The sequence below is a fragment of the Sinocyclocheilus anshuiensis genome, unplaced genomic scaffold (assembly GCF_001515605.1).
Source record: "Sinocyclocheilus anshuiensis isolate Anshui unplaced genomic scaffold, SAMN03320099.WGS_v1.1 scaffold629, whole genome shotgun sequence".
Taxonomy (NCBI): domain Eukaryota; kingdom Metazoa; phylum Chordata; class Actinopteri; order Cypriniformes; family Cyprinidae; genus Sinocyclocheilus; species Sinocyclocheilus anshuiensis.
The window spans coordinates 99,683-113,248 of record NW_015536485.1 but is presented as its reverse complement, the minus strand read 5'-3'; the positions used below and the strand labels follow the sequence as shown (position 1 = coordinate 113,248).

Here is a 13,566-nt window from a genome sequence, read left to right as displayed (position 1 = left end):
AGCTTCCACTACAGACAAATAAACAGGTGTCATGTTTTATTACATCTTATAGAAATCCCAGCACAGCAGTTAGTTTGGTTTCTTAACTGCAGTCCTTCTTGTCTGGTGTTTCAGAAGTCTGTGGGATAGTTGGAAGTTGTGTTCCAGAGACAACAACACTGTCCATCAATGTGTCTTGTATGGGCAAGAGTCCAGTAGGCCTATCTATCAGTTTTACCTCAGTGTTGGATTGCAACCATTCGGTCGAACGTTTTATGCAGAAACTTTCAGTATGAACAGCAGCAGTAAGTAAAAAATAAGAAATGGCTGAAAGCCATGTTAGCCACCATATGTTGTCCAAATAAAACACCCTATAAACTGAGCAAAGTACCATGTAAATATAATCAGAATCAGAATCAGAATGAGCTTTATTGCCAGGTATGTTTACACATACGAGGAATTTGTTTTCGTGACAGAAGCTTCCACAGTGCAACAGAAGGACAGTGACAGAACAAAAACACAGATAAAAAATTAATAAATAAATAAAAAAATAAAAATAAAAATAAAATAAAATATAGAACAAGTAAATAAGGAATACAATATACAAATTGACAATTGTATGTACAGGTATATTACAATAGATAGTTTTGTATGTACAGGTATATTAGTGCAAAATTGAAATGTAGACTAAGTATGTGTGTTAGATAAATAAGTGTGTAAGTGTATAAATAGTGTTGTGTGATCCACAGTTACTGTCAAGTGTTTATGAGATGGATGGCCTGAGGGAAGAAACTAGGATTTCAGACAGGCTGGTGTAACACAATCTGGGCCTGGTGCTTTTTTCCTTTTCTGCTTCCGGAAGACCTGGCGCACATCGTCTTCACTGATTTGAAGTGCAGGTGTGGGGGAGAGGGGGGTTGCAGGAGGTGTTAATGGTTGTGTGGAGAGGTGTTCAGGGCGGGTGTGGGGTGTTTTTTCAAACCTGCAATAGAACTCGTTCAGATTGTCTGCCAGTTGTTGATTCTCCACAGTGCTGTGGGATGGTGTCTTGTAGTTGGTGATCTCTTTCAGACCTTTCCACACTGATGCTGAGTCGCTGGAAGTGAACTGAGTCCTTAGTTTTTCAGAATAATTCCTCTTTGCCACTCTGATCTCCTTTTCCAGTGTGTATTTGGCCAGTTTATACAATATAATGGTACTTGAATATTGTAACCATTTAGTACCATGTGAATACATGATGGTAGGGGAGACTTTCTATTTGTTCAATATTTTTTTCATCTTGATTGCAGTTTTAATATAAAATGTTTCCTATTTGTTTATTTGTTATGTACAATAGCATGTATTTGACATTTATCTACACAGTTAGGAATAAGTTTTATTTTTCAGCATAACTTGTGGCAGATATGAGAAAGTGATATCAACATTTCAGACACATGACTCAAAAATCACAGAGTTGCAGACACAAAGCAAAAAGTGTTGCAACCATGCAGGTCTCCTTTACCTCAGAGTTCCATGGTATCTAAAAGGCCTACCAGCACTGTACCACAGCACCTTTTGTAAGGGTAATATTACAAAAATGCACTCAAAATGCTAATTTTAGTTACTAATTATTTTTAAAGGGATAGTTCACCCAAAAATGAAAATTTTATGTTTATCTGCTTACCCCCAGGGCATCCAAGATGTAGGTGACTTTGTTTATTCAGTAGAACACAAACGAAGATTTTTAACTCAAACCATTGCAGTGTCAGTCATATAATGGAAGTGAATAGGAATCACAGCTTTGAGAGTCAAAAAAACATACACAAACAAAACCAAATTAAACCCTGCGGCTCATGACGATACATTGATGTGTAAAGACATGAAACGATCAGTCTGTGCAAGAAACTGAACAGTATTTATAGTTTTTTACCTCTGATTCACCGCAATGTCCAAACTGTCATGAGCACGTTCTCAAAAGCCGGCGAGTGACGCGTCTTCTTCTTCTTCTTGCTTTATGGCGGATCACAGATTTATAAGTGCATTACCGCCACCTATCTCTCAAATGGACAATTGACACTCCTAATTGAGATTGTAGATAGAGTGTCAATGGTCCATTTGAGAGATAGGTGGTGGTAATGCACTTATAAGTCTGCGATCCACCATAAAGCAAGAAGAAGAAGAAGACCATAATATGACTGACAAACTGCAACGGTTTGAGTTAAAAATATTTGTTTGTGTTCTACTGAAGAAACGAAGTCACCTACATCTTGGATGCCCTGGGGGTAAGCAGATAAACATCAAATGTTCATTTTTGGGTGAACTATTCCTTTAAATTGTTAATGACATCATTATATCATAATGACAACAACAGTTGAAAGCCTTTTGGTGTCTGGCTCGTTTGCTGACAGTTGGTCTGTCTCTATGCTGTTTTTGACAGTCCAGACAAGGCCTCCAGGTCTGAAGGCACAGCCTGAGGAAGGACGGCTTTGTTTGACATGGGATCCACCATTTTTGAAGATCTTGCATTATCTAAAGTACCAGATCCAATACCAGCGGGAAGGAGAGAGTGAGTGGAAGGCGAGTTTCAACCACGTGAAATGAGAAATTCAGTGCATTTAAATAGTTCACTGTTCATTGATAGTGGACAGATGGATATGAACATATTTATATCAGTTATTTAATGACTTTCTTCATTCAGATGTGTTAATAAATAGCCACATAACTCATGTTGAAACTGGTTCTCTGGTAGGATTTTACAACACCCAGTTACAGGATACAATTGTTAACAGGTTTATATGGTAAAGTTAATGGTTGCACTTTGCACAAAGTTGGTAAACACACTATCACATCTCGTTAACGAGATGGGTAAGTGTTATGGCTATACTTAAAAAATCAGCAAGACATTTTTTTTTGTTATTGGTAATTTGGATGTGACTGGTATTTTGTATAGTGTTTAAGTGCAATTTAACCCCGAATATTCCTTAAACTGTTATGCATGTTATTTTGGCTATATTTGTTGTAATCATTCCTCAGCAATTATTATGCTTGTTGTATTTGTAATAGGTTGTCTGTAACATCTTGTACCGATTATTACACAAGAAGCAATACGTCTCATGATCAGATCTGATCAGTCAATAGCTTTATTGTATCAAGATATCACACAAGTAAAATCTGAAAAATATCCAACATTCTGGTGCATATTATGAAAAATTTTACATTTTACCTCGACAGTCATTAAATGATAAACAACAAATGTGTGGGTCTTTCTTTCCCACAATAAAATACATAAAAACTGCTTTAGAATAAAGCCTTTGTGAAAATATTCTAAATACATTAAAGAGTGAACTGAAAGACATAATCTAAAGCAAAAAAGGTATGTGCTAGAATACACAAAATGTACAATTAAAATTTATAGAACTACACATATAATTTTAAGCATTAAAAATGTATAATGTATTCAAAACAGACTTGGGACAATATCTCACATTTAGTTTTAGTTCACATTCACATTCAGTTCAGGATTTAACTGTGAAGCTCCAGGTAAAATCTGCTCATTAACTGTCCAAAAAGTGGACAGACACAGTGGTGATCCACACAGGTTGCCAGTTGGAGCGTGTGACTTGGTAAGCCTGAGTTTTAGTCAGCCTTCAATGCATAAAGCACATCGTCCTGACTAACATTGAGTCGGATACGGAGAAACAGGTCCAGGCGGCTTCCCTCAAGAAGAAGCAGGCGACAGGAACCCAGTCTCTGACAGACTGCCAGTCCTTCAGACACACTCACCGGCTGCAAACCCTCAACACGACACAGAGCCTGGTGCTGAACAAACACCTGTAGAGAAGAAAATAAACATACATTCATTCTTTTAGGTTATACAATTCTTGAAATTTAGTATAATATAGATCATGATTAGAATGAGGGTTGTTAAACAAGTTACCTACCTGTTGGAAAGTGGCCTCTTCTAGACCCAGTCGACGAAACTCTGCAATAACAGCCCTCAGGAAAAGCTGCTCCTGAACAGAAACACACCTAAAATAACAACATTAAAAAGAATGGAAGTCTGATTGGTGCCGAATCATTACATTTCTGTTTTTTATTACCTTAAGTAACAATGAGCATACAACTGATGATAGTTCATAATTCTTTCACTTTTCTTTTCACCTGATAGCTGCGATGTAGGAAGAGGAGAACATCTCATCCAAAGCCTCCATCACATGACTCATCCCTACCAAGCCACTGCCGTTCTTCTGACTTCCAGAGTGCTCACAAATCTCTGTGGCCCGTCTGCAGATATCAAGGCAACGCCGTGCATCACCTGAAAGCGCTGCCACCTAGAAGACCACAATCTCATAAATAATGACATGAGATGACCACATGTACATTTAAATTGATAACATCTGTTAGCAAACAACCCCGTAGCCTAAGATCAATACAGAGACCACTAGAGTGCTCAAGAGTTGACCCACAATGCCCAAGATAACATGGTTTCATACCTTTCTTGAGACTAGCTGGAGAGCATCTTCTTCAAAAGCCTTCACTCTGTTCAGTCTCGATGTGATGATCTGTTGTAGCTGTTTAAAGGTATATGGCTGGAAGGACATTCTTGTCAGTCCCTGAAGATGAATAAATGACATTTATGTTTTATTTCCATTATTTACAGCAGCCAAAGTCCTTTCAATCATAACTGAATGACATCTAAATGTAGTAAAATGGTTTTACCAATCGACTGGCAACACGGTTAATCATGATCCTCTCAGGCAAATCCATAGTGTTTGCAATGGTAAGAACCACCAGACGAGCGTTGCGCCTTGTTGGCCAATCAAACAAGTTATACATCACATTTTGTTTACGGGTCCACAAGAGGTCAAGCTGAAAAAAATAAATAAATAAATGAATAAAAAGAGATGAGGCATAAAGAGAGATATTCTTTTAGATTGGAGAGGATTGGACAGATATAGGAGATTTAAAGTACAAATAACCCAATGATTGACAGGAAATGCGCAGAATAAAAGAAACTCAAAAACAGATGTCATGGTAAAAACCAACATCTGAATGACAAAGATTTTCCAGCAGTATTTTGGAGAGAAAAAAAAACAGTTCATATGAGCTTAAGGTCAAGCTGTTTTTTTTGGGGACGTGCAGAACGATTTAAAAATAATTACATAAAAAAATCACAAAGATACCAACTCAAATCCTATTTCTTTTTTTCCCTCAATAATTTCTCTCTCCACCCTCAATACCACGACTGAGGTGAGACCCTTGAGCAAGGCACCGAACCCCCAACTGCTCCCCGGGTGCCGCCACATTGGCTGCCCACTGGGTGTGTGTTCATGGTGTGTGTGTTCACTGCTGTGTGTGTGCACTTGGATGGGACACCATACTTGGCCACACGTCACGTCCTGTCCAATAACTATTGTTTTTATTGAAGAGCATACAGTTCTTGAAACTTCTGGAATCACGAAATAAATTTAATCCGTTTATAAAAAAAGTTTGAAAACCAGCAGATTTATAATTACACAAGTAATACTGAAAATGTCATAGCTATTATGTAGAAAATAAGAAAAAAAAATCCACATTGCGAAGTCACACAGTCCTGGTCTATGTAGTACATCGGGGCAGGACATCCAAATGCTTGCCTGTCATTCAAGGGTTAGTTCACCCAAAAATGAAAATTAGCCCATAAATTACTTACCCTCAAGTCATTCTATGTGTATATGACTTTGTTCTTTCAGACGAATCCAGTCGGAGTTATATTAAAAATTGTCTTTGATCTTTCAAGCTGTTTCATGGCACTCAGCGGGTGTTGCATGCTTCAGAGCAAAACAAGTTCAATAAAAAGCACCCATCCATAAAAATAAAAGTGTCTCACACAGCTCCGGGGGGTGAACAATTTGATTATCAAAGATAAGTTTTAAGGGATAAAATATTTGACTACAAGGGGGACTTTAAATGGATGGGTGCTTTTTATTTAACTTGTTTTGGACTGAAGCATGCAACACCCGCTGAGTGCCATGAAACAGCTTGAAAGATCAAAGACAATTTTTAATATAACTCCGACTGGATTTGTCTGAAAGAAGAAAGTCATATACACATAGGATGACTTGAGGGTGAGTAATTTATGGGCTAATTATGGGCTTTGAATATTGTGTTGGCCAACAGGAGGCTGGGGGCCTTTCAAGTCAAAAAGGTTGAGAACCCGACTAATCTAGACTGATTTGGATCAGCTAATCACAATAAATGATTAGCTAGAAACATGCAACATAGGTGACGTTATTAGTGTCACTAGTAACAAATGTCTCACCTCGTCTACTAGAAGCACAGTTGTCTCTTTTTTGGGTGCAGGAGTGCTGAAGCGTTTCTCCAGGAGTGCAGCTGCATGATCAGGTGTTGCTTTTTGATCAGTCAGTTTCTACCAGATCAGAATCAGAGCATAAATTCATAGAAAATACTACATAAGACTACAAAAAGGGGCAGGAAATTATGTCAAAATTGTAGGGGATGAGGCAGCATACAGACCTGCAGTATTTGTACATAAGCCTGGTGCGGGTCTGTCATTTTCATGCCATTGATCTCGATGAAGCAGAAGTGAGGGATCTCATCTTGTTCAGCGGACTGCTGAAGGGACCGGATCACCTCATGTACTGTTGCAGTTTTACCAGTACCAGGAACACCTGAGATATACATACACCTGCAGAAGAAACATTAACTTAATGACCTTTTAAAAAAAAAAAAATCCTTTATGACCTTTATGAAAAAAAAAAAAAGATGGATATTAAATCTGAATCTTACCCTCCAGTGCCATCAATGACTTTACTCTCCACAAAGTTGTAGATGTCCTGGAACTCTTGTTCTCGACACGGCAAAGACTCAGGAACTGAGGAAACATGTAACCTGTAGCAAAAATAAAACATTTAATTAAAAAAATAAATAAAGTAAAACTGTAATATTGTGAAATATTACGGTTTAAAATAACTTTATTCAAATATATTCTAAAATTCCATTTATCCCTCTGATGACAAAACATTGTTTCAGTGTCACATGATCTTTTAGAAATCACTTTAATAGTCTGATTTGGTGATTAAGAAACATTTCGTATTTCTTATCAGCATCAATGCTGAAAAGAGTTAATATTTTTGTAGCAAAATTTTTTTCAGGATTCTCTTATGCATAGAAAGTTCAAAACAACAGCATTTATCTGCAATAAAGTCTTTACTGTCAATTTTTATAAATGTAATGCCTCCTAGGTGAATAAAATATAAACCTTTTATAAAAATAAATAATAAAAATCATACTGACTCCAAACTAGGGCTGTCAGTCGATTAAAATTTGTAATCTAATTAATTACATGATGTTTCAATTAATTAATCTAAGTAATCGCAATTAATCGCTAAATAAATTTGACTGAAAATACCCACAAAAGATTATTTTAAGATATGTTTGTGTTAAATGAGAAAGAAATTACAAGTATCAAGTAGAAATTACAAATTGTAGCTTTCAAAATATTTTATTTGATTCAACAAAAAAATTTATTACACAAATATTTAGGCTACAACAGCCTAACATAAACTATGCAACATAGAAGATATATAGAGAAACAGCTTAGTATTTCTTGTTCATACAATGAAAGTCATTGGTAACCAAAACAGCTTTGTTACCAAGTCTTCAAAATACCTTCTTTTATGTTCCACAAAAAAAGGTTTGAAATGACATGAGGGTGAGTAAATGACTATTTGAATTTTTTGGGTGAACTATCCCTTTAATGTTTTTATTATTATTATTTTTGTTGTTAATTAATTAAATTATACTCTAAATAAGAAACTAAATCTGCCAGCAGGTGGCGGTAAATGTCTTCAGTCGATTCGTTCATTCAGGAATTCAGTAAACGGCTCACTTTATGAATGGGTCTTTGAATCATTGGTTCAGACGATTCATTCAAAACGCGGATTCATTCAGAAACTAATCACCGCTGTGTTGCTCGGGGACGCACAACAATTCTGGTATGACTTTAAAGGTAATATCTTCTTTGCTAAACTAAGCATAATATTGTGTTTAAAATATAATATAATACAATATCAACTTCTTATTTACTGAACTGATATATAAAATCACATTTAAACTTGTGATATTCAGGACAAAAACTGCACTAGTGTAATACTGCTCTCCATGCTTGTGTGATATCGCTTATCATGTAATATAAATATGAGACAAAAAAAAACATATAGGGGCATTTTTGCACCAATATCTGAAATTTTAGGGCATAACTGCATTTATGGAGTTGTTGCCCTGCATCATATTTGTCAACAGTCGACTGTATGAAATGTTAGATGATGTATAGGTCTGGGGGCGGGGCCAGTGTGTTAACGGCGTTAAAATATTTTAATTGAGCTATTTTTTTATAACTAATTACGTTAACGCGTTAAACTGACAGCCTTACTCCAAAAATGTAAACACAATGTAAATGTATAGTTTTGCTGGTTAAACGGACAGCTTTATGGGACTATAGACTGTGGAGTTGCTTACCGTGCTCGTGCTTCTTCCAGAACATTCGCAGGCTTCCTAGCCGGTGCACTCCGGCTGGGTATGCTGGGAGTGGCATGACGTGGTGTCCGTGGGGTGGCTGGAGCAGTCTAGAGTTAAATTAAAAGACAAATTAATTGCAACATCCAGTGTTATCTTCATCTGAAATACAGATTTGGTTTTGTGAAGGCACATTAACTGCTAGCAGGAAGACTAATCATAGCAAAAATCAACTTCATTGAACCTTCTTGATGGGTGTTTTACGTGGGGTTCTAGCAGAGACACGGGTTTTCTCTGTGGATCGGGGTGTTTGGGATCCTCTACACTTCTTCACTATAAGCTCATCTTCGCTGTCAATCTTTGCCTCCTCTTCCTCATCGCTGCTACTCTGCAGATCAGTTTTAGAAGGTACGAAGCAGTCATCATCACCATCCTCACCATCTGACAGCGGGTCAACCTTGTTGCCTAATACATTTCTGTAAAAACAGATAATAACACTGATCATTTAATTAAAAGTAGATTAATCAAATGCAAAACAACATCCAGTTAGACAATGCAGAAAGCATCCTGTGTGAACAGCCCCAAGTATGTATGTATGTATGTATGTATGTATGTGTGTATTTTAATTCATAGATTCACAGCCTTAGTGGGACCTACAGCTGCTTTCTGATGCGTGAGGACACAAGTTGGGCAGATTTCCTTTTAGAGCGAGGAGTGGCAGCAGTCTGGATGGGTGAATCTTCATGCTCCTCTTCAGCTCTATCAGTTTGTTAACAGGAATATGAAGAAAAGAGAGAAAAAAAAGAACACTTTGACAAGTAGCAAGTAGTTTGCATGCATATCAGGTTTAACAACAATCTATTACTCTCACACCATTGTGAGATCATATAAGAGGTAAATGCAATAACTTCAACTTGGTCTGAATAACTGAATTTATAGATTAGAAAATTAGGTCAAACTGTCCAAATGGTGCCATAGGAACTTAAATGCCAAAGCAGGTCTGCACAGTAAATGCCTCTTATTCACTACTACAAGTTACAAGACAAAAGTCATGTTTTCCCAAGAACATGTGCATGCCTGCTAAATTGAATTAATAAAACAAATAGTTTTTTCAATTATTAGTGATGCAGCTAAAAGTCTCAGTTTTTCTCCAAACATGTGTGACATGTAACAGATTTCAATATCATTGCAAGTTACAATTACATGCCCCGAACCAATCAAGTTTAAATGCACCTTACAATGTAACAGATATAATTAAAATAAAACATCATGTGCATTCAGAAAGAATTTTTAAATGTGGCTGTTGAGAAATTTGTCTGCTTGCCTCAAGACCTGGTCATGGACGAGTGCCATTAAATTACTGTATGACAACACAATCTTAACAGTGATATGCTGCCCCTCACTGGTCAACCGAATAAAATGTTTTTCAATTTCTAAAACCTGTACACAAAAGTGCTGCCGCTCAAGTTCATTTCACAACAGTGATTTTGATTGCAATATCACAATAGGCAATTGCATCACTTACAAAGCACCCAGTGCTGGTTCTCTGAGTGCAGTGGAATCTTTCCTCCTGGATGGAGTTCTTGCCCTTGTTTGAAAAAACACATTTAGGTTACTCTATGGGTCGCTTCATACTCAAATTAAACATATCAATGCATAAAGAAAGTGAAGCAGGGGCCACCAGTGCACTGATCTGGATGAAAGTAGTTGTGGGTTCAAACAATGCATTAAGTGTGAAAAAATAAATAAAGCCACATAACATGTTTAATAAAGATAGCCAAAGCCCATCCAGAAAAAAATGAGTCTGTATTCCCTCCGTGGAGCAATAGAGGAACATGACTCACTTCAGGCCTCTTAGACCTGCTCTCCCAGGGGTTGCCTCTCTCTTCCGGGGAGTTCTGCTTGTGCTAATAAGTGGCTCTGGATCATCATCCCCAATAGGCTGCACCCCAAGACAGACACTAGGAGGGCAGCAGGACTTTATAACTAGACTCTACTGTTTTTTAGTTTTATATGGATATAGGATATATAGGTCTTTAACGTGTGAAGAACAAAACAGGTTTGCTTATTTCAAACTAAAACGATCAGCACAGTACTAAGTAGAAGTACTAAGCCATATATAAGAACATAAAGAACCAATACATAACTTCCAATGTAAATAGAAGTACCTGGTTGCATCGTCTTTGTCATGTGCAGTCAGTTTGGGCTTATCAGGGCTGTGTGAGGACAGAGGAGAGACACACTCCTCCTCATTAAGATTTAGTGGAGTTGGTCTAATAGAAATGGAGATGCGACCTGTTGGAGACGTGTTCAACTTAGACTTCAGCGTCTTCTCTGTGTGTTCATCAAGAATCTCCCCCAGAACATCATCTCGGGACATGCTTTTAGTTGGACCTACCGTAATGTAAGAGAAACACAGGTCAGTTCAGTTTGGTGCTTTTGAAACCATTAAAGGAATAGTTCCCCCAAAAAGAACGGTTGCTCTTTAGTTCACACAAAATAACACTTGCTCACCAAGTAATCCACATGACTGTAGTCTATCAATTAATGTCTTTTGAAGCAAAAAGCATGTTTGTAATAAACAAATCCATCATTAAGACCTTTTTAACTTCAAAATGTTGCTTCTAGATAAAATACGAGTTCTCTATCCATAACATTTCTTTCTCCAGGAAAAAATAAGATGTCTCGTCTAAATCAGGAGAGAAATATGCACAGATCAATCACCATTTATAAGCAAAAACAGTCCAAAACAGTTCTTAACCTATATGTTGGTGGATTTTGGTGTGAGAGGACAACAGGTGATGGACTTTTACTGGAGGAAAAGCTATTATAGATTATGGATTGTTATTTTGGTTAGAAGCAATGGTTTAAAGTTAAATTGCTTTATTTGTGGTCATTTGTTTATTACAAACACTTTGCTTTTTGATTCACAATACACTGGAATTGTGTGAATTACTTGTGATGTTTTTATCAGGTGTTTGAACTTTTATTCTGGCGGCACCTATTCACTGGAGATGCCATTAAATTTCCCCAAATCTGTTCTGATAAAGAAACAAACTCATCTTGGATATAGTAAATTATCCACAAATTTAAATTTTTGAGTGAACCATTCCTTTAAAAGCAAAATATATGTGGATGGATGCCACTCACTGCACAAGTCCAGCTTCTTGCGAACATGTGGCCCAGAGGAAGCTCGGCTTCTCCTCTTTGCACTAAGAGCTTTAGCTGCAGAGAGTTTGGAGGCAGAGTGAAGAGACTCTGCTTCACTGGAGTTAATTTTGCCGGTGCTCATGCTGCTTCGGATGAGGGTGCCTGACATGGCCCGTTTCATTACCGAGGGGTCTGGGGTTGGAAGAGCACGAGTCTGAGGGCCCCGTAAAGATGTTGGGGGAGATTTAGGGCTCTGAGGGGGCTGCATCAGCTCAGGATCCAATGCTCTGAAGGATTTGGTATCCCACAAGAGTTTGGCAAATAGTATGTCTTTGCTCTTGCCCTCTGGGAAGGAATCCTCAGCTGGGACATACTCAATCTAGAATCAAAGTTATAAATTATTATTGGATATAATGGAAATAAATAATAATGATAATTTATTATTATGAATGTTATATATAATAAGATATATAAAATTTTAGTTTAAATTATATATAATAAGACAATACTTTTACATAACTTTTATCAAATAGAATTAATTACATTTTTTACATTTAAAAAAATAGAATAAATAATTTGAATCAACTACACAAGCATTTCTTGATCATAGTGTGATGCACATTCATCATGTACAAATATGAGAAATCCCTTCATAATTTAAATCCTACAATCATACCATGCTAGCTTACCTGTACTGCTCCAAGAATGGTCTCTCCATCCACCTCATTATCACAAGAGCGGTCCTGGTAGAAAAATATCTCTTGTGGATGGGGATCTCTGCCCAAGAGCTTGCGTTTATTCTGAGGAACTTCACACATCCGCACAAACCACTGCACCACTGCGGTCTTCTTCTTTCCTGAATCTGGGTACAAATGTTACATAAACCAACTACATAAACCAAGAATGCATGCAAATAGGCAAGGAAAGTTTATTTATATAGCACATTTCATACACAATGGTAATTCAAAGTGCTTTACATAAACGGAAATAAAATAATTATTTAAAAAAATAATCACAATTATAAAACAAGGAATTTAAAAACTTTTAAAATGATTTAAAAATTGATTTAAAATAAATTTAAAACAGTTAAAAATAGAAATGATTATACATAAAATACAGTGCAATCAGTTCAGAGTCGGACGTAGCACAGTGCTCATTCAATAAATGATCAGCTAAACAGATGAGTTTTGAGTCTGGATTTAAATGTGGCTAATGTTTTAGCACATCTGGGGCCTCATTTATAACTGTTGCGTACGCACAAAACCTGCTCTGAAAGAGGCGTACGCCACATCCTACGCAAAAGGTGTGATTTATAAAAAACAAACTTGACGGGAATATTTGCGCACCTGCACGCAAACTCTGACCCATGTGTACGGACTTTTTTTCCTGGAGAAAGAAAAGTAATGAAGTAAACAACGATTTTAAACTGTTTTCATTTCCTCATCATATACATTTACATTAAATATTCCACTCTCATTAAAGGGTTAGTTCACCCAAAAATGAAAATAAGGCTCCGTTTTACTCACCCCCGAGGCATCCTAGGTGTATATGACGTTTAAATTTTCTTCACGAACAGCGCCGTTGTTGTTACCTCGCTTGTGAGAAGTCATGTAGTTTTTATGTTACTGATAAAATTGCCAGAGTAGCGCTAACAACATTAGCGCGTGTTAAAAGGTTAGTTCACCCAAAAATGAAAATTAGGCTGCGTTTTACTGACCCCCGATGCATCCTAGGTGTATATGACTTATTTCAGACGAATCCAGTCGGAGTTATATTAAAAGTTCTCTTTGATCTTTCAAGCTGTTTAATGCCCCTCAGCGGGTGTTGCATTGCTTCAGTCCAAAAGAACTTAAATAAAATCGCCCACCCATAAAAAAAAAAAAGTCTCTCACACGGCACCGGGGGGGGAACAAAGGCCTTCTGTAGCGAATCGATGCGTTT

General features: G+C 37.0%; 1 protein-coding gene across 2 annotated transcripts in view; it reads right to left on the bottom strand.

Annotated features, from left to right (window-relative positions):
* Positions 1-3,411: 3,411 nt before the first annotated feature.
* Positions 3,412-13,566, bottom strand: part of LOC107684022 (origin recognition complex, subunit 1) — a 13,937-nt gene continuing 3,782 nt past the window's right edge. The window contains exons 4-19 of one of the 2 annotated variants that reach the window (XM_016480150.1): positions 12,315-12,487; positions 11,626-12,004; positions 10,644-10,869; positions 10,320-10,436; positions 10,001-10,063; positions 9,133-9,234; positions 8,720-8,951; positions 8,479-8,585; positions 6,748-6,849; positions 6,475-6,646; positions 6,260-6,367; positions 4,678-4,827; positions 4,452-4,571; positions 4,120-4,289; positions 3,900-3,987; positions 3,413-3,789 (exon numbers count right to left, since the gene is read on the bottom strand). In XM_016480150.1, coding sequence (XP_016335636.1) covers positions 3,595-3,789; positions 3,900-3,987; positions 4,120-4,289; positions 4,452-4,571; positions 4,678-4,827; positions 6,260-6,367; positions 6,475-6,646; positions 6,748-6,849; positions 8,479-8,585; positions 8,720-8,951; positions 9,133-9,234; positions 10,001-10,063; positions 10,320-10,436; positions 10,644-10,869; positions 11,626-12,004; positions 12,315-12,487 — 2,504 coding nt within the window. In that variant the 3' untranslated portion in view covers positions 3,413-3,594. Of the gene's footprint in view, positions 3,790-3,899; positions 3,988-4,119; positions 4,290-4,451; positions 4,572-4,677; positions 4,828-6,259; positions 6,368-6,474; positions 6,647-6,747; positions 6,850-8,478; positions 8,586-8,719; positions 8,952-9,132; positions 9,235-10,000; positions 10,064-10,319; positions 10,437-10,643; positions 10,870-11,625; positions 12,005-12,314; positions 12,488-13,566 lie in introns of both variants that reach the window. The other variant, XM_016480155.1, reaches the window with a different exon arrangement.